The sequence below is a fragment of the Piliocolobus tephrosceles genome, chromosome 3 (assembly GCF_002776525.5).
Source record: "Piliocolobus tephrosceles isolate RC106 chromosome 3, ASM277652v3, whole genome shotgun sequence".
Taxonomy (NCBI): domain Eukaryota; kingdom Metazoa; phylum Chordata; class Mammalia; order Primates; family Cercopithecidae; genus Piliocolobus; species Piliocolobus tephrosceles.
In genome coordinates, this window is record NC_045436.1 from 50,139,223 (window position 1) to 50,159,337 (window position 20,115).

Below are 20,115 nucleotides of genomic sequence, written 5' to 3' on the forward strand. Positions count from 1 at the left end.
TTTTTTTTTTTTTGCCTAACTGTGCCCATTCATCCACTCTAAGAAGTTCCTGAGTCATCCTGACCATCTTATCTTCTCCCCAACTATCCCTACCAACAACACTACCTTGAATTTCTAAAGATTGCTAGAATTTCCAAAGATTGATTCTACCCTTACTTCCCTTCTATTCTCTTTATATACCTGTCCCATTACCTAACTCAAAGTAGGTATTCAATACATATTTTGTGGAATGAGCTGATAGCCTTATTTCTCATGTCATGTAGAAAATGGAAGCAATTAGAAGGAACTCCAAAATACCCATTACATCTACACATTTACTTGCCCGCCACTTATACTCCACCACCACTTGTTGATGTGGATGAACTATTCATGTTCTTACCTAAGATTAATCCTTCACATGACATCAATCTACCACATGACATCCTCTCTACCGTATCAAATATTCTATCTCTATTGGATCACTCCCCAGTCAGCACAAATACACACTATGAAAAAAACAAAAACAAACAAAAAAAACTTCTTTTGAGCCTGCATCCCATTTCATCTACCAGCACCCCCATTTGTTTCCTTTACAGCAAAACTCCTCAACTGAGTCACGTATGCTTCCTATCTTCAGTTCCTCTACTCTCAATCTCTTTTAAATAGACTTGATGTTTGGGCTTTTACCATCCTTCTTCTAGAGGCTCAGAAAGTGCTTTTGTTAAGGTCACCAGTGACTTCTAAATTGCTAAAAATCCACTGGTCAGTTGTGAGTCCTTTATCTAATTTGACCTATCTGCCATTCTTCCTCATTAATACAATTATCAAAGGGATCAAATGAAACAATCTGTCATTTATTTCCATAAAGAAACTTGAGGCCCAAGCATTGACCCTGGTCACAGAGCTACTTAGTGGCCAATGAGGCAAATTTTTTCCAGACTTGTAATCTTTCCAGTAAGTCAGAAATGTCCTTCCTTTATGATTAACAGACTACTAAAGAATGACTACTTCAAATGAAAGAAGGTTGTCTTGGATCTGCAGTTCATAAGAGAGCTCCCTACAGAAGCCTTAGACTTCCAGTTGCTCTTGTCAGTAGCAATATCCTCTGACGAAAGTTCATCTGGCAAACAATGGCTATACCTATTATGCACACGGATGTATATTAAACTTTTCCAGTGTTCAACCTCAAGGTGAACCAAGGGAATTTGAAACCAGCAAACTTCAGTTCCCTAGACTAGCAAGGACAAAGCAGCATTTCAGAAGGTAATTTTTTTAAAAACTCACTTATCCTTTCATTACTTGTTATTCTTCTTTCATCTTCTATAATCACACCCTCAACTTCTAAAACTGTTCGTTTTTCTCAGCCCTCTGCTGAGTAGAATCTACCCCTTCTATCACAATCTACACATTATGAACCCAAATCTCTGCTCTCCCTTTCTTCCAGAATTCATATTCTTTCTATGTCATCAAAGACATTCAGATTAACCATAAAGACTCTCAGAAATACCCTATATGTATTTTAGTAAAGACTGATTCATCAATATATATTATTAGCAATAAATCTGGCACACACTACATACACTGTAATTAACAAACTGTTTCTAAGAAATGTAATCCTGTCTTATAAAACTAATTGTCTCTTGTGTTTTGATTAAATTCCATAATATTTTTAATACAAAGATATTTTAAAGAATGTTATGAGTCATTTAATTCAACTACTTTTTATTGTTCACAATCAACTTTCTCCTTTATCTATAATATTATTTAAATGTACATTTTCCCACATTACAAATTATTCAAAGTATATGAGTAAGAAATAGATTTTCTATCATCAAAAAGCTGAATTATATGAAACTGTCAGCAGCAACTAGATTTTTCAGCCTTGCTCTTTGTCATATTTCAATATTACAATAAATGACATTCTTTTGAAAATACCTTTGGTTTCTTCTACAGCAAGTTTATCACAAATCTGCTTTTCATAGGTACAAAGATGTTCCAAAGCTTCTCTATAGAGACCTGCTTCCCGAAGAACTTGATTCTGATATAAGAGTAGTTCACTATATTCATAATCCACCTTATCAGGGGATGTCTGCGTATGGATATAAGAAATACTGACAGTAAGAATTTTATTTTCATATCAGAAAATTGTTCACAATACTCAAAAACATGTAAGAAGTCAAAGGATAATATCTGCTTGAAAAAACTAATTTCAAAAATATTCTTAAGTATCTGTCTATGGAGCAACCAAGTAAATAATGACAATATTAGGATATAACAAGTTGAACAAAATAATAATCCACAAGTCCTTATATACAATAAATATGGGGAAGAAGGGAAAGCTCTTACTCAGCAGTAGAATGCCAAATAATAAACCCAGAAGGAATGACAAGAGTTAAGAGAATCACCATTTGCAACTATCATAGTAATGGTTGATTCACACAAGAATCATAATCAATGAATGCTAAAACTAGAGGGTGAAAGTTTGATGAGCAACAGGCTATTCAGTCTCAAATTGCATATTAAACACAAAGAGAGAAAAATAAGTTTACAGTTGCAAATACAACTTTCACCATGTAATCAAATGGAACAAACTGATGGCGTGTGCCTCTTGATGTAATGAACTGAGAAGGACCCAACATCATTTATGTGGTTTCCTGCCAAAATTACAAAACTCTGTCTAACAATGAGGAACCATCAGAAAAATCCAAACTGAGGGACATCCTACAAAAGCACAGCCTTCTTCAGAAATGTCTATGTCATAATACACAAAGGAAGTTTTCAAAACTGTTTCAGATTAAAAGAGGCTGAAAAGAAATGATAACTAAATGTAAGGTATGATTCTTAATTGGATACTGCAATGAAATTAAATCGCTAGAAAGGCTATAAGTAGGACAATTAGTAAATTTTGAATATGGGCTGGGGATAACAGTCTATCAATGTTAAATTTCCTAATTTTTATAATCTATCCATATAATACTATCTAGAGAACTGACAACTACTTTTAGAAAATACACACTAAAGCATTTAGGGGTAAAGGAGCATGATGTCTTGCAATTACTCTCAAAAGTTTAAGGAAGAAAATTAAAATAGATAAATAGATACACAGATTTTTAAAGTAAATGCACCAAATATTAACAGTTAGTTTAGTATGAATGAACCCCTATGTAGAGTTCTTCGTGCTATTCTTGCAACTTTTCTTTAAGTTTGAAACTATTTCAAAATTAAAAGTAAGCCAGACAATGCACTTTTTTTTTCAGTTATACTTAGAATCAGACTTAGTAAAATGGCTTCTAGTTATTATTACCTGTTGTGTTTTCCTAAATTCTTCTAAAATCTTTGCTGCCATTTCATAATCTTCTAATAAATGGTAAGCAATAGCATAACCAATCCATGATGCTCTCTGTGCAGGTCGAAGCTGAAGTAATTGATATCTCGTTTCCTGGAAAATAATAAACACTTTTTCTTAGGTTTTCAGTAACAGCAAGTGCTCCTTTAATATTAGGCCAGGCGCAGTGGCTCATGCCTGTAATCCCAGCACTTTGGGAGGCTGAGGGCAGATCACGAGGTCAAGAGATCGAGACCATCCTGGCCAACATGGTGAAACCCCGCCTCTATCAAAAATACAAAAATTAGCTGGGCATAGTGGCGCACGCCCATGGTCCCAGCTACTCGGGAGGCTGAAGCAGGAGAATCACTTGAACCTGGGAGGCAGAGGCTGCAGTGAGCCAAGATGCGCCACTGCACTCTAGCCTGGTGACAGAGCGAGACTCCGTCTCAAAAAAAAAAAAGAAAAAGATCATATTAATTTATCCCACAACCCTAAACATTTTACAACACAATTATGGGAACAATAATAGAAAATACTTCAAACGTCCATATTGTGTAGCTTTATGAAGGCAAAGAAATATTTGTTAAGAACATAATGAAGCCTCCAAGCTAATCTTAGAAATTTTTAAAACTTAAGACCAAACTTAAGACCCCTCTTTATTTCTTGATCTGCTTACTCCAAGAAAAGAGACAGGAAGCCGGGCACGGTGGCTCAAGCCTGTAATCCCAGCACTTTGGGAGGCTGAGGCGGGCGGATCACGAGGTCAGGAGATCGAGACCATCCTGGCTAACATGGTGAAACCCCATCTCTACTAAAAATACAAAAAACTAGCCGGGCGAGGTGGCGGGCGCCTGTAGTCCCAGCTACTCCGGAGGCTGAGGCAGGAGAATGGCGTAAACCCGGGAGGCGGAGCTTGCAGTGAGCTGAGATCCGGCCACTGCACTCCAGCCCCGGCGACAGAGCAAGACTCCGTCTCAAAAAAAAAAAAAAAAGAGACAGGATGGAAAGAACAGCACAAAGGAAAAATATTCAAAAATTTTTTTAAAAATTAAGTATCCAACTACAGAGTTAAGATATATTTGGAGAAAAATTCAGCAGGTACTATACTATCATATAAAAAATAAAGAATAAGAAAGAGGAACTAAATAGATCTAACACTAATTTAAGGGTTAAAACTGAAGCTACAAAAATATATTAGACTCAGAGCAGGTAGAAAGAAGAAACAAAACATTTGCTTTTGCCAGGTGTGGTGGCTCATGCCCGTAATCCTAGCACTTTGGGAGACTGAGGCAGGGCGGACTGCCTGAGCTCAGGAGTTCGAGACCAGCCTGAGCAACATGGTGAAACCTCCTCTCTACTAGAATATAAAAAATGAGCTGGGCATGGTGGCACATGGCTGTAGTCTCAGCTACTCAGGAGGCTGAGGCCTGAGAACCGCTTGAACCCAGGAGGTGGAAGCTGCAGTGAGCAGAGATCGTGCACTCCAGCCTGGGCAACAGGGTGAGACTCTAATGTTTCAAAAGAAAAAAAAAAACTGGGGGGGCAAGTAAATGTTAAAGAGTAACACGTCAACACCAGACAAAAGCATTGTTTATTTGAGGAGTACTGATGTTAATTTTTTTTTTTTTTGACAAGAGTTTCGCTCTGTTACCCAGGCTGGAGTGCAGTGGCACGATCTCGGCTCACTGCAACCTCTGCCTCCTAGGTTCATGCCATTCTCCTGCCTCAGCCTTCCGAGTAGCTCGGACTACAGGTGACCGCCACCACGCCCGGCTAATTTTTTGTATTTTCAGTAGAGACAGGGTTTCATCATGTTAGCCAGGATGGTCTCGATCTCCTGACCTCGTGATTCGCCCACCTCAGCCTCTCAAAGTGCTGGGATTACAGGCGTGAGCCACCGCGCCCGGCCTGATGTTAATTTGTATCAAATTAAGTCAATCCTACACAGTAGGCCAAATCTGCCTCACCATAAAGTAATTTATTTTTAAAGAGCTGATTATTCCAATCATAAACACAACCACTATGGTAGGAGGAAAAAAGTTCAATTAAGTTATCTTCAAAATGAAATAAAAAATTTCTGTATCAGAAAGTACTCAAAGTTGTACATATTTTCCCCTTAGAATTAAAAAAAAAAAAAAAGTCTATTTAACTTACCCTATAACCCTCAAGATCTCGCATCTGAATCTGTAGTAAGGAAAGGTCCCTTAAGATTTGAAGATTGTCTTTATCCCATTTTAGTGCATTTCTGTAACACTTAATGGCTTCATCATACTTCTTGTCTGACCTCTGAAGAAGGCCATAAACGTGCCAACCTAAAGAATTTAGTTAAGGATACAACCTACAAGTCAAAATGACTATTCCAAATGACTTCCCAAGAAACTTGGAGAACTACAGCCATTTATAAAATTACAAGCTTAAAAAGAGGGAGGGGGAGGGAGAAGGAGAGATTGATTTCAAAGATATAAAGCAGTTTAATACAGCAGAAAAGAGCACAGCTTTTGGAACCAGAGAAAATTAAGTCTAGTCTGCCTTATCAGCTCTGTAACCTTGGACAAATCAGTCTCATTAAGTTTCCTCATTACTAAAATGTAAACAGAAATAGTCTATGCAGCAAATCATACTACTGACAACTAAATGGGATAACATATACAAACTGCTCACTGGCTGGCACAAAGTCAATATATACATGTAAGCAGTTACCATATTATTAATAGTAAAAGGAAAAAGAAGGAATGAGTCTTCATGGAATATAATTATGTAAAGTCATGAAGACTTTATTTTCTTGAACCAAAAGATCCTTAGGACAACCCTTAGTGTAATACAAAGTTTCTAAAACTCAGCCACATATAAAATAAAAACATTCATTCATTTAACCATAATTATTAAAACTTATTTTCCTTTTTTTGAGACAGGTCTTGCTCTGCCACCCAGTCTGAAGGGTAGTGGTGTAGTCTTTGCTCACTGCAACCTCCACTCCCTGCGCTCAAGTGATCCTCCCACCTCAGCCTCCTGAGTAGCTGCGACTATAGGCACACACCAGCATGCCAGATATTTTTTGTATTCTTGGTAGAGATGGGACCTCGCCACGTTGCCGAAGATGGTCTCAAACTCCTGAGCTCAAGCAATACCTGCCTTGGCCTCCCAAAGTGCTGAGATTACAGGCATGAGCCCCCGCACCTAGGCTAAAACTTCTTAGTAACTAAGATGTAGGTCATCAAAACAGCCTCCTATATTCAAGGATCTTAAAGTCTAGTAAAGGACAGATAAATAAGCAAAATTAAAGTAAGCTGTAAAAACTGCTATAAAGAAGGAAAATATTCCACTTCCCAAATACAGCCCTTTTTCACTTTAGGTCTTGATTACTGTAGCAGCTACCCAATCCACCTATCTTCAGTCTCTCTTCTTTTATTCTCCTACCAAAGTAACTCGGTTTTGTTGCGAGTTTTTTTGTTGTTGTTTTTTGTTTGTTTTTGAGATGGAGTCTCGTTCTGTCACCAGGCTGGAGTGCAGTGGCATAATCTCAGCTCACTGCAACCTCTACCTCCCGGGTTCAAGCAATTCTCCTGCCTCAGCCTCCCAAGTAGCTGGGATTACAAGCATGCACCACCACACCCAGCTAATTTTTGTATTTTTAGTAGAGACAGGTTTTCACCATGTTGGCCAGATGGTCTCAAACTCCTGATCTCGTGATCCACCGGCCTCCCAATTATTGTGTTTTATAAAAGAGACAAGGTCTCGCTCTATCACCTAGGCTGGAGTGCAGTGGCATGCTCATAGCTCACTGTAGCCTCAAACTCCTGGGCTCAAACAATCCTTCTACCCCAGCCTCCAGAGCAGCTAGGACCATAGGCACATGCCACCACCATATGCAGTTAATTTTTTATTTTCTATCGGACGAGGTCTCACTATGATGCCCAGGCTAGTCTTGAACTCCTACCCTCAATTGATCCCCCTGCCTCAGCCTCCCAAAGTGCTGGGATTACGGGCATGAGTCACTGTGGCTGGCCCAAAATAATCTTTCTAAAACACACTCAAAAGAAAAAAGGAAGTCTTTCCTGTCCAGAAATTTATAATGTTTCTTTCTGAGATCAAGCTCAAACTTCAATCTGGCCAGGTGCGGTGGCTCACATCTGTAATCCAAGCACTTTGGGAGGCAGTGGTAGGTGGATCACTTCAAGTCACAAGTTCAAGACCAGCCTGGTCAACATTGAAAAATCTCGTCTATACTAAAAATACAAAAAACACCCAGGCATGGTCACATGCACCTGTATTCCCAGCTACTCGGGAGGCTGAGGCAGGAGTATTACCTGAACCCGGGATGTGGAGGTTGCAGTGAGCAGAGATCACACCACTGCACTTCAGACTGGGTGACAGAGTGAAACTCCGTCTCAAAAACAAACAAACAACAACCTTCAATCTAACAACTTTTAGGCCAGAGGTCCTCAACAGAGTCAATAAAATACAGAATGTTGGCCGGGCATGGTGGCTCATACCTGTAATCCCAGCACTTTGGAAGGCCAAGATGGGTGGATGGCTTGAGGTCAGGAGTTTAAGACACCAGCCTGGCCAATATGATGAAACCCTGTCTCTACTAAAAATACAAAAATTAGCCAGGCTTGGTGGTGTGCACCTGTAATCCCAGCTTCTTGGGAGGCTGAGGCAGGAGAATCACTTGAACCTGGGAGGCGGAGGTTGCAGTGAGCTGAGATCGTGCCATTGCACTCCAGCCTGGAAGACAAGATCGAAACTCCATCTGAAAAAAAAAAAAAAAGACAAACAAACAAACAAAATCCCAGAATGTTTAGGGTGGCAGGCATGAATGAAAAACACATATTTAATATTACCCGTTTTTAAAGCAAGTCAAAATATTACAAATTTTATTTGAAAAATAATCTTGGTTTCTGCAATATAAATGACAAGAGTAACTGGATCAAATCCTCCTGGCTGTTTGGATCATGGTTTTATAAACTAGGAAACACTACCCATTAAAATCTAGCTCCCATTACCTATCTTTCCACTCCCTCCCATTTCTATCACTAATACCCTATATTTCAGGACTTTACTTCTCTTAAATATTACAACAGCCACATAACTGACTCTCATCTTCACCTCCTAAAAATCCTATCCCCACGGAGTTTAACACCGCCAAATAAAGAAAATTATGTCCATCAAGAGGAACTCAAATAAATCATAATAAAGACATTGGCAGAACACTATACAATCATTAAAAATTATGGAAAGACATCTATCTACGGCAGTCTTAACAGTTAAGCCTTTACTTATCTTTCTAGTCCTCTAGTCACTCTCAATTCACATACTTCCACTTTACTGGATTAATGACAACTATTTGAATAAACCACAACATTTTATGTAATACTCCCAAATGTTCTGTAAATGTTTCTAATCAGTATCTTCCTTCACCAGACTGTAAGTTCTTTGAGAGCAAAATCTGCTATCTTTTCTTTGTCTGTACTAAGCCAAGGGCCTGGTAAACATCTGAAAAACTGCTAAATATTTCAGCACTTAAAATTGTGTCTGTCCACAAAATAGGTACAGAAATATTTGCTGAAGTCTATCTTAAAAATAGCAACCCACAATATTTTCTCTATCCTCCTTCAGATATTTCTATTTGCTCTTACCCTCCCTTAATAAAATATTTATCCAATATGCTACTTAGCATTATCAGTGGCTATGTTATATATCTCATCATTAAATCTGTAAACCAACAGTGAGGTGAGTATGATTACCCCATTTTACACATGAAGAAATTGAGCCCTAAGATCACACAGAAAGAAGATGAAATGGGTTTTGAACCTAAGTGAGGCACATTCTAAGCCTATACTCCAAAAGCTTGTGCTCTAAACTAGGGTATTATAATGCCACTCTAATATTCCTTATTTTATATCCTTTTTCTTTTTGAGACCCACCACCTACCACTATCACATTGGTGATGAGCTTTCAACAAACAGGGTAGGGGAGTGCCACACAAATTTTCAGACCTTAGCAATGCCCCCTTTTCAAGAGTGAGAAAAGCTTTCATAGATATTTTTAAAGGCAAGTCCCATTTATCTGTGAGAAAACAGAATGTTAAAACATGGTTAGGTATATAAAAATGTTTCCTGAATGAAGGCAGTTGCTTGCTGTTACCCTATTTAAAAAAGAATAATTTCCTCTGTAATTGCACAATAAGAGAGATCTAAAACTTTGACTCTCAAATTGCTGCCTTAGCTCAAAACACCCCACTCAAACCTTAAATATATCTCAAAAAGGATACACACATGACTCTTCAAGTCATTTCTCAAACCTCTACGAACCAATTCATAAGCTTCTTCCTTTTTCCCCAAACAGTTCAATGTTAATCCTTTCATAGCCAGAGTTTCTATTTTTTAAAAACAAAAAAGAAAAGGAACATTAAAAAAAATTAAATATTAAAATAACAACAAAACCATAATCTCAAAAACAAATGCTATATTGCCTTAAGAACTAAAAATTTCAAGGAGAGTACTAAGATACTTTCCACTTTCTTGCAGATTTAAAACATTTTTAAAAATTGGCAATCCAAGTAAACACAGATTTCCAGACTCTATTATCGGAAAGAGACTCTCCTTTTTTTTTTAGATAAAAGATACAAAATACATGCTATTTGACTAGAAAGATAATCTAGTAATTCATTCTTCAGGGGAATTCCATGGGATAACCTTATATATCTACTTCATTAAAATATAAAAACTTTATCTTGAAAACATACTTTATTTCTGTGAACCTAGGTTATATACGGGTTAAATTCATTCTTCAGTGATTAAAAATATACACATAAATTTCCTACATTTTTTATCTTCCTAAATTTATTTTAAAATGATTGAGATTACTATTAAATATACAAGAAAAAGATGTCAGAAATCTCTCATTACCAACCAAAATATTAAAAGAGTTAAAAGAAATATTAAGTTTTCAGAAAAGAGGAAAAATAAATTCTAATTCTATATGTATCCTATGAAGCCTAAAGCGAGTGAAAATATTATTTGCCTAACTTTTTTAATTTATTTGATTGATTTGCCTAACTTTTAGACTAAAATTTAGACTTTAGAGAGAAATTCATTAGGTATAAAGGATAAGGATTAAAGATATAATCCTGAGGAAGAATCAATATGTACTGTTTAAAAATACTTTCGGCCAGGCGCAGTGCCTCACACCTGTAATCTCAAGACTTTGGGAGGCCAAGGTGGACAGATCACTTAAGGTCAGGAGTTCCAGACCAGCCTGGCCAACATGGTGAAACCCCACCTCTACTAAAAATACAAAAATTAGCCAAGTGTGGTGGCGGGCACCTGTTATCCCGGCTAGTTGGGAGGCTGAGGCACAAGAATTGCTTGAACTCAGGAGGCAGAGGTTGCAGTGAGCCAAAATTGCCCCATTGCACTCCAGCCTGGGCAACAGAGTGAAACTTCGTCTCAAAAACAAACAACAAAACTTTCAATGAAATTGTGACAATTTATATGCAACCTGATTTCAGATATGTTACAGCGGCAGGGTAGGGAGTTGGAGAATCACATTTCAGAAACGGAGAAATAGGCTGGGCGCAGTGGCTCATCGTAATTCCAGCACTTTGGGAGGCCGAGGTGGGTGGATCACCTGAGGTCAGGAGTTTGAGACCAGCCTGGCCAACATGGTGAGATCTCATCTCTACTAAAAATACAAAAATCAGCCCGGCATGGTGGCACATGCCTATAATCCCAGCGACTTGAGAGGCTGAGGGAGGGGAATTGCTTGAACCCAGGAGGTGGAGGTTGCAGTGAGCTGAGATTGCACCACTGCCCTCCAGCCCGGACAACAGAATGAAACTCCATCTCAAAAAAAAAAAAAAAAAAAGAAGAAGAAAAAAACAGTGAAATAATGTAGGGAAAACTGCATTTCAGAAATAATTAAATCTGATACTTTTCTATACTGACACATTATCAGTATGCCTACTATAGAAATGATATCAAACAACGTAATGCTCAGCTGGTCAGCAAAAATAAATAATTTTTAATATGGAAAAAGAGAGACAGAAATTTATTTCTATTTATTTGTCTTTTTTTAAATATATGTTTTGTCATAATAAAGACAGGGTCCCGCTATGTTGCCCAGGCTGATCTTGAATTTCTGGCCTCAAGCAATCCTCTTGCCTCAGTCTCCCAAAGTGTTGGGATCATAGCAGTGAGCCACAGCACCCAGCGGAGAGATTAATTTAGATACTTTTATCTCCTTTGTTTTCCGTCTCCAAACAATTACAGTAAAAGAAAGTATAAAGTGAAATGCAGTGAAAGAAAGTGAGAATTATTATAAACACAGGCCAAAAAAAAAGCAAGGAATCTAATGGAGAATCATTACTCTCCTCCTTATCTTCAATATTAAGAGTATGTTATCAATAGTTACTGAAAAGCCATGTTTCTTAACTGTACAAATGAGACCTGCGAAAACTTATTTTTTCTTTGCCTCCTCTCAAGTTTAGCCACACACTCTCCCCTTGCTCTACAAATATCTCACCATCCAACAATCTACCTTCACACAAGCAAAAGCCTGTACACTTTCAGAACATTACAATATACAAATCATATCTTAAACATAACTAGGTCTTGAAAAACTGAAAAACATAAATTAAAAATATGATAGTTCATGAGCAAAGGACCAAATGGTCACTTTCTGAATAAGCTTATTATAAAGCATAAAATTTATCCAGCTCAACCAAAGTTCTAAAGCAAATTTTGGCATTCTATCCCATTAAGTTATTTCTCTTTTCCTACAGAGCTAATATTCAAACTAAGAATAAATCAGAACTCAAGTAGAATGTGTTATCATTTTCTTGATATTAAATTCAAAATTCAGTATTAAATTTCACCTTCTCACAGAAGTCAAAGATGAGAGGGTATGTTCTCTCTGGAAAACAGTTAAGGCAGCTGGGAAGAATACAATCCAGTAAGAGGAGCCAGACAGGTATGTAGCAAAGCTTTATCTACTTGCACTTACCTCCATGCTCTGCAAATTTGGGATTAGAAAGTATTTGTTTACAGAATTTCAATCCATTTCTATACTGTTTGTGTTCGTAACACCTCTGTCAAAACAAACAAAAAAAATTTAAGTTTAGCAAGGAATGCAAACAACATTAAATTAAACACTAAATTTCTCTATTCTGTTTAAAAAAACAGAATGTTATATCCATATGCTTCTAAATCCCGGAGAAATGCCAATAAAAAATACAACAGGTTCAAATACGGGAAGTAAAATAAAGACAAAGGAACAGAATACAGATTAGTAAAGTCCAACAACTGAGTAATGCAGAAAGAAAACAGAAAAATAAATGGTATAGAATTTTTTTTTTTTTTTTAAAGACTGAGACTCACTCTGTCACCCAGGCAGGGCACAGTGGCGTGATCATAGCTCACAGCGGCCTTATCCAGCTGGGCTCAAGGAATACTTCTATCTCAGCCTTCCAAGTAGCTAGGACTACAGGCACACGCCACCACATCTGGCTAATATTTTTATTTTTTGTAGAGACAGGGACTCACTATGTTGCCTAGGCTGGTCTCAAACTCCAAGATTCTCAAGCGATTTTGGGACTCACTCAAGCAATCCTCCCGCCTCAGTCTCCCCAGGGGCTGGGATAACAGGCATGAGCCACTATGCCCAGCTAGTTTTCTAAAGAATATTTTATTTGTACTGAAGAATATTTTCTTTTTACTGAAGCTTTCAAGCTGAAAGGGCCAAAAATGTCCATGCAAAATACATGGAAAAAATACCCACACTGTAACATATCACAGTGAAATCTCAAAGCCTGAAAATTAAAAAAAAAAAAAAAAAGTCCTTAAAAACTTCCAGAGAGGGGAAAAAAACAAGTCACATAAAAAAGATCTATAATCAGGGTCGGGCGTGGTGGCTCAAGCCTGTAATCCCAGCACTTTGGGAGGCCGAGACGGGCGGATCACGAGGTCAGGAGATCGAGACCATCCTGGCTAACAGGGTGAAACCCCATCTCTACTAAAAAATACAAAAAACTAGCCGGCCGAGGTGGCGGGTGCCTGTAGTCCCAGCTACTCGGGAGGCTGAGGCAGGAGAATGGCGTAAACCCGGGAGGAGGAGCTTGCAGTGAGCTGAGATCCGGCCACTGCACTCCAGCCTGGGCGGCAGAGCAAGACTCCGTCTCAAAAAAAAAAAAAAAAAAAAAAAAGATCTATAATCAGAATGGCAGCGCACTCTTATTCCAAAGTAAAAATGAAATACTGTTGAAATCTACAAGACAAATATACAGCCTTCAAAATTCAGAGTGAAAATTAAGTTTCAACTTATAATTCTATACCAAGTCATCAATCAAGTACAGTCAGTCCCCATATCCATGGGTTCTACATCTGTGGATTCTGCTAACTACAGATAGAAAGTATTCAGAAAAGAAAAAAAAAAAAAAACTGCGTCTATACAAAAGTACACTTTTTTCTTGTAATTAATGTCTAAGCAATACAGTATAACAACTATTTACACAGTATTTACATTGTATTAGGTATTATAAATAACCCGGAGATAATTTACAGTATACAAGAGGATGTGCATAGGTTATATGCAAATACTATGCCATTGTATATCAAGGACTTGAGCATCCCTGGATTTTGGTCCCCAAGGGAGATCCTGGAACCAACCTCGCAAAATGTCATTTTGCTCCCATACATGAAGACTATATAAGAGGCCAGGCACGGTGGCTCATACCTGTAATCCCCGCACTTTGGGAGGCCGAGGTGGGCAGATCATATGAGGTCAGGAGTTCGAGACCAGGCTGGCCAATATGGTGAAACCCTGTCTCTACTAAAAATACAAAAACTAGCCAGGCCTTGTGGCGCTACCTATAATCCCAGCTACTCAGGAGACTGAGGCAGGAGAATCATTTAAACCCGGGAGGCAGAGGTTGCAGTGAGAGGAGATCGTGCCACCACACTCCAGCCTGGGCAACAGAGTGAGACTCTGTCTCAAAAACAAAAAAAAACCCCAAACAAACCAAAATACCAAGACTACATAAGAGCAAAATGACATTTCAAAGCTTTGCAAAAAGCTAAACTTTTGTGTCCACGTATTCTTCCTTAAGAAGCCATTAAAAGAAGTTAAGATAAATTTTTAAAAAGGCACTACGGAGGGCCGGGCACGGTGGCTCACATATGTAACCCCAGCACTTTGAGAGGCCAAGGCGGGCAGATCACGAGGTCAGGAGTTCGAGACTAGCCAGGTCAACATGGTGAAACCCCATCTCTATTAAAAATACAAAATTTAACTGGGCATGGTGGCAGGCGCCTGTAATCCTCACTACTCAGGAGGCTGAGGCAGGAGAATCATTTGAACCCGGGAGGCAGAGGTTGTAAGTGAGCTGAGATCACGCTATTGCATTCCAGCCTGGGTGATAGTGTGAGACTATATCTCCAAAAAAAAAAAGCACTATAGGACTTAGTAATTAAATAGGGAATCTAATACAGAAAAAAGAACTAGAGAGTAGCCACTCCAGACTGGAGCAGAAGTCAAAAGCTGCTATGGAATAAGTTTCCAGCAAGAGCAAAAATTGAAGTAGTGTGCTTGCTAACATGGAAAATGTTAATCACAAGCTCATGACAGAAATACAGGCACACTTGCAGAACATGAGCAATAGGTCTACAGAAAACCAGGCAACTGCCTAAATAATAGGTATTAACTCCACAAAAAACAAAAGCTTGTATAAGACTTGGATTTAGTATAAATTTGGCTCAATACTGAACAATACATGCATAGTTATAAAAATGCAAACACTGTACTAGTTTATAAAAAACTTGTGATATGGCTGGGCGCAGAAGATCATGCTTGTAATCCCAGCACTTTGGGAGGCCAAGGCGAGCAGATCACTTAAGGTCAAGAGTTCGAGACCAGCCTGGCCAACATGGTGAAACTCCATCTCTACTAAAAATACAAAAAAAAAAAAAACAATTAGCCAGGCATGATGGCATGCAGGCGCCTGTAATCCCAGCTGCTCAGGAGGCTGAGGCAGGAGAATCACTGGAATATGGGAGGCGGAGGTTGCAGTGAGCCAAGATCATGCCACCACACTCCAGCCTGGGCAACAGGGCCAGATTCTGTCTCAAAACAAAAAAAAAAGAAAAAAAAAAAAAAAACTCATGATATAATTATGTTAAGGAATGAGGAAAATGAAAGTGGGCAAATGTGTGAATGAGTAAGTTCTGAGTCCTCATTTTCAAAAACCAGAGGTCAACAAATATCTAAAAGCTATGTATCAAGAAGAAATAGTGATGTATTACTAAGCAACAAGAAGGCAAATACCAGACAAAATAAAGAACTGAAGTTGCTTGATTCTGGAGTGGGAAACCAAGGAGATGGGAGAAAACAGAGAACATTATTTGTTTCATCATATATCTTTTAGTGCTAGTTGACTTTTAGACATCAACATCAACATATGCTTTCACATGAAAATTTATTTTTAAAGCATTATATTTGTTATGGAAAAAAAAATGCATCTAAAACATACAATTCGTGCCAGAACACATTGACATAAATTTTTAAAATTTTGCTCATAATTTTTGAGGCAATATATTTAAAATCTGGGACGGAAATTAATGCAAGTGATGGCAAAAATCATGGCAGAAAATGTGTAGAAACAGAAAAATAAAAATGTAAAAATTTACATTTTAGTATCAAGAAATCAATTAATTAAGTTCACACTAAGGCAAACTAGAGTTGTTTTACAACCACCTATATACCCATCATCTCCACTTTGTTGTTGCTTTGAGACAGGATCTCACTCTGGCCCAGACTGGAGTGCAGTAGCTCAATCATAGGCTCAAGAAATCCTCCTGCCTCAGCCTTCCAATGCTGTTGTTTTGCATCTGAAACCTAATATATCCAAATACAAATGATTTTCTTGCCCAAAATGTATTCTGCACCAAGTCTTCACCATCCTGAAGACAGAGTTGATGCCCCCCTCTCAACTCAATCAACCAGATGATTATGCAAAAAAAACCTAATCATCTTTGGTGCTTCTCCTTCCCTTATACTTCTGTCCTGTAGTAGGTCCCATCAGACCCAGTTTCTCAGCAATAGCTTCCTAACTGGTTTAATATTTTTCTTTGTCTCCCACAATCAACTATGCATTCAGCAGGCACAGTGATTTTAGGGACAAGAGGAGGAGAAAGCAGAAGCAGTTACTTGAGAGCTGTCATTCACCATATGTAGCCAAAGAAACATAGTAAGACTAAGTAGCTAAATTTAGTGTTCCCATTTACTTAGCAGAAAGCCTAAAAGTAACTTGTTTTTCTTACAATAAGAAAGCACTAAAGGAAGCTATGATGTAAAGACTAACATAATTAAAAGGAATGTTATTAACTTCTTGCTGTTTATGAAAACTATATACCTATAAAGAAGAGGGTTAAGTGTCACTGTTCATAAAACCATCAGCTTTCTGAAATTTTACATTTATAAAAGTGTAGTTAGGTGACTTTCACTTTTGGCATGATGAAGTAAGTGAAGCTCAACTTGTTCTTTCATCATAAACAAAACGGGACAAAATATATGAAATAACAGGTTCAACAGGTGGTGCTAACAGGTGGCGGAAGACTGTGAACCAAGAGAAAGGGAAACAAACATGATGAGCTCTAGAAATGCCATCACTTTATACCTGGAGGCACTTTCTATATCACAGCACAGGAAGAAGGATCCTAAGCAAACTACAGGAGTCCACAGAGTTAAGAAACAAAGACTGATGTTCAATGAGGCTGAGGTACTCTGCGAGAGATGGAACTACCCTGAGAAAGAGATCCAAAAATCCATAGAAGGTCCCCATGTGTCTGTTGTTGAAAACTGTTGAGTACACTACGTTTTGCATATGGAGGGTAAAACATAACAAGGCCAGACAAAGAATGATCAGGATGCATTAAGTTTAACAATTCTCATGGCCCACAAGGTAGTGAGAGTTCCAACTTGCCAGAATGGAGTGTCAACGAACAGCTGTAGAATTCAGTAAATACTGCAAAAATGTCATTCCTTAAGAGTAGACAAACACTAGCCCTGGAGTATTACTCTAGACCCACCCTAACAAACCCTCAAAAAAATCAGGTTGACAGAGAAGCATCTTCACTGTGCACCACAACAAAGTCCAACACCACTCTTCAAAGACAGCTAAATTTAGTAAAATAATATAAAACCTATAATGTATAACATCCAATAAAAAATATCTAGACAGCTAAGAGCAGGAAAACATGATCCATAATCAGGAGAAATTAAAACGTGATGGAATTATGATAAAGAATTTAAAACAACTATTATAAATGTGCTCAAAATGTAAGCAATGGATAAACAAATGAAGAGGAAAATATATTTTAAAAAACAAATAGAATTTATAAAGATGAAAATACAGTATTAAGGCTGTGCACAGTAGCTCATGCCTGTAATCCCAGCACTTTAGAAGGCCAAGACGGGCAGATCACTTGAGACCAGGAGTTCGAGACCAGCCTGGCCAACATGGCAAAACCCCATCTCTACTAAAAATACAAAAAAAAAAATTAGCCAGGCATGGTGGTGCGCACCTATAATCCCAGTTACTTGGGAGGCTGAGGCAGAATAATTGCTTGAACCTGGGAGGTGGAGGTTTCAGTGAGTCAAGATTGTACCACTACACTCCAGCCTGGGCAACAGAGTAAAACTCTGTCTGAGGGGGAAGAAAGAAAAAAAAAAGATGAAGGCTGGGCGCGGTGGCTCACTTTGGGAGGCTGAGGCAGGTGGATCACAAGGTCAAGAGATCGAGACCATCCTGGCCAACCTGGTGAAACTCCATCTCTACTAAAAATACAAAAATTAGCTGGGCTTGGTGGCACACGCCTGTAATCCCAGCTACTTGGGAGGCTGAGGCAGGAGAATTGCTTGAACCCGGGGGGCAGAGGTTGCAGTGAGCTGAGATCACACCACTGCACTCCAGCCTGGCGACAGAGCGAGACTCCATCTCAAAAAACAGAAAAAGAAAAAAAAAAAAGAAAAGAAAAGGAAAAAAGAAAATACAGAATTTAACATGAAACCAGCCGGGTATGGTAGCTCACACCTATAATCCCAGCACTTTGGGAGGCCATGGCAGGCAGATCACTTGAGGTGAGGAGTTTGAGAACAGTCTGGCCAACATGGTGAAACCTCCATCTCTACTAAAAATACAAAAGTTAGCCAGGCGTGGTGGCAGACACCTGTAATCTCAGCTACTTGGGAGGCTGAGGCAGGAGAACTGCTTGAACCTGGGAGGTGGAGATTGCAGTGAGCCAAGATCGTGCTACTGTACTCAACATGGGCAACACAGCGAGACTATCTGAAAAAACTAATAAAATAAAATTTTAATTTTAATTTTTTTAAAATGAAACCTTTCCCAGAAAAGAGTAAAGCAGATTTTATGACACTTCAGAAGAAAAAAAAATCAGTAGAAGACAGACGTAGCAACAGAAACCACCTCAATGAAAAAGAGAGAAAAGATAATGTAGAAAAAAATAATTAGTGGATCTACAGTGACCTTTCTTCACAATCAAAAAAATCTGAAAACACTGCAGATCTAAATGTGTAGGTTAAAATGAAAAAGCTTCTAGAACACCTGTAATCCTAGAACTTTGAGAAGCTGAGACGGGTGGATCACCTGAGGTCAGGAGTTCAAGACCAGCCTGGCCAACATGGCGAAACCCTGTCTTTACTAAAAATACAAAATTAACAGGGTGTGGTGGTGCATGCCTGTAATTCCAGCTACTAATTTCTTAAACCCGGGAGGCAGAGGTTACAGTGAGCTGAGATTGTGCCATTGAACTCCAGTCTGGGCAACAGAGAGAGATTCTGTCTCAAAAAAAAAAAAAAAAAAAAGCTTCTAGAAGAAAACACAGAAATATATCTTCATTAGTTGAGGTAGGTAAGATCCCTTAAACGGAAAGTTCTAAATGTCCAACATAAAGAGTCCGAAAAAAGAGAAGTCAGGAAAAATGTATTTACAATGAATATATATGTCCAACAAAAATCTTATATCCAGAAAATATCTTTAAAATTCATAAATATCAGTAACAGTAAGGCAGAAAACCCAACTACCAAGAGTCTTAAACAAACACACCCAAGAAAGGATGTCTTAATAGGCAATAAACACATTAAAAGGTTTTAATTACATTTAAAAAATGCTATGTCATTAAATTAGACGATATCAACGGCTGGAGAAATTGCAAAGCAACTGTGAACTCATACATCGCTGGTAGGGTTAAAAAAAATTGGTATGACCACTTTGCAAAACAGTATGGCAGAAGGACTTTTATGGCATAAACAGTAGTAACTCAATAAGCCCAAATTTTAAAAAATACTGTTTAGCAGTTATCTAACAAAACTAGTAAACAGTCAGGTGTTTATTCTCCCATGCCTATAATCCTAGCACTTTGGGAGGCCAAGGCAGATCACTTGAGCAGAGGAGTTTGAGACCAGCTCAGGCAACAGAGTGAGATCTCATCTCTACAAAAAATAAAACAGCCAGGCATGGTAGCAAGCACCTGTATGTAGTCCCAGCTACTCAGGAGGGTGGGGCAGGAGGACTGCTTGAGCCAGGGAGGTAAAGCTGCAGTGAGCCGTGTTCACACCACTGTATTCCAGCCTGGGCAACACAGCAAGACTCTGTCTCAAACAAAACAAAACAAAACAAAAACAAATACACATATTATCTGATCCAATCCTTCCAACCTAGGTGTACACCCAACAAAAACAGAAACAAATATTTGCCATAAGATATGAAAAAGAATGAGAATAAGATTTACTGG

General features: G+C 38.4%; 1 protein-coding gene across 1 annotated transcript in view; it reads right to left on the reverse strand.

Annotated features, from left to right (window-relative positions):
• Window positions 1-20,115, reverse strand: part of NAA15 (N-alpha-acetyltransferase 15, NatA auxiliary subunit) — a 91,510-nt gene that overhangs the window by 44,037 nt on the left and 27,358 nt on the right. The window contains exons 2-6 of the mRNA XM_023226034.3: window positions 12,314-12,398; window positions 9,582-9,686; window positions 5,462-5,619; window positions 3,284-3,418; window positions 1,915-2,068 (exon numbers count right to left, since the gene is read on the reverse strand). Coding sequence (XP_023081802.1) covers window positions 1,915-2,068; window positions 3,284-3,418; window positions 5,462-5,619; window positions 9,582-9,686; window positions 12,314-12,398 — 637 coding nt within the window. The remainder of the gene's footprint in view (window positions 1-1,914; window positions 2,069-3,283; window positions 3,419-5,461; window positions 5,620-9,581; window positions 9,687-12,313; window positions 12,399-20,115) is intronic.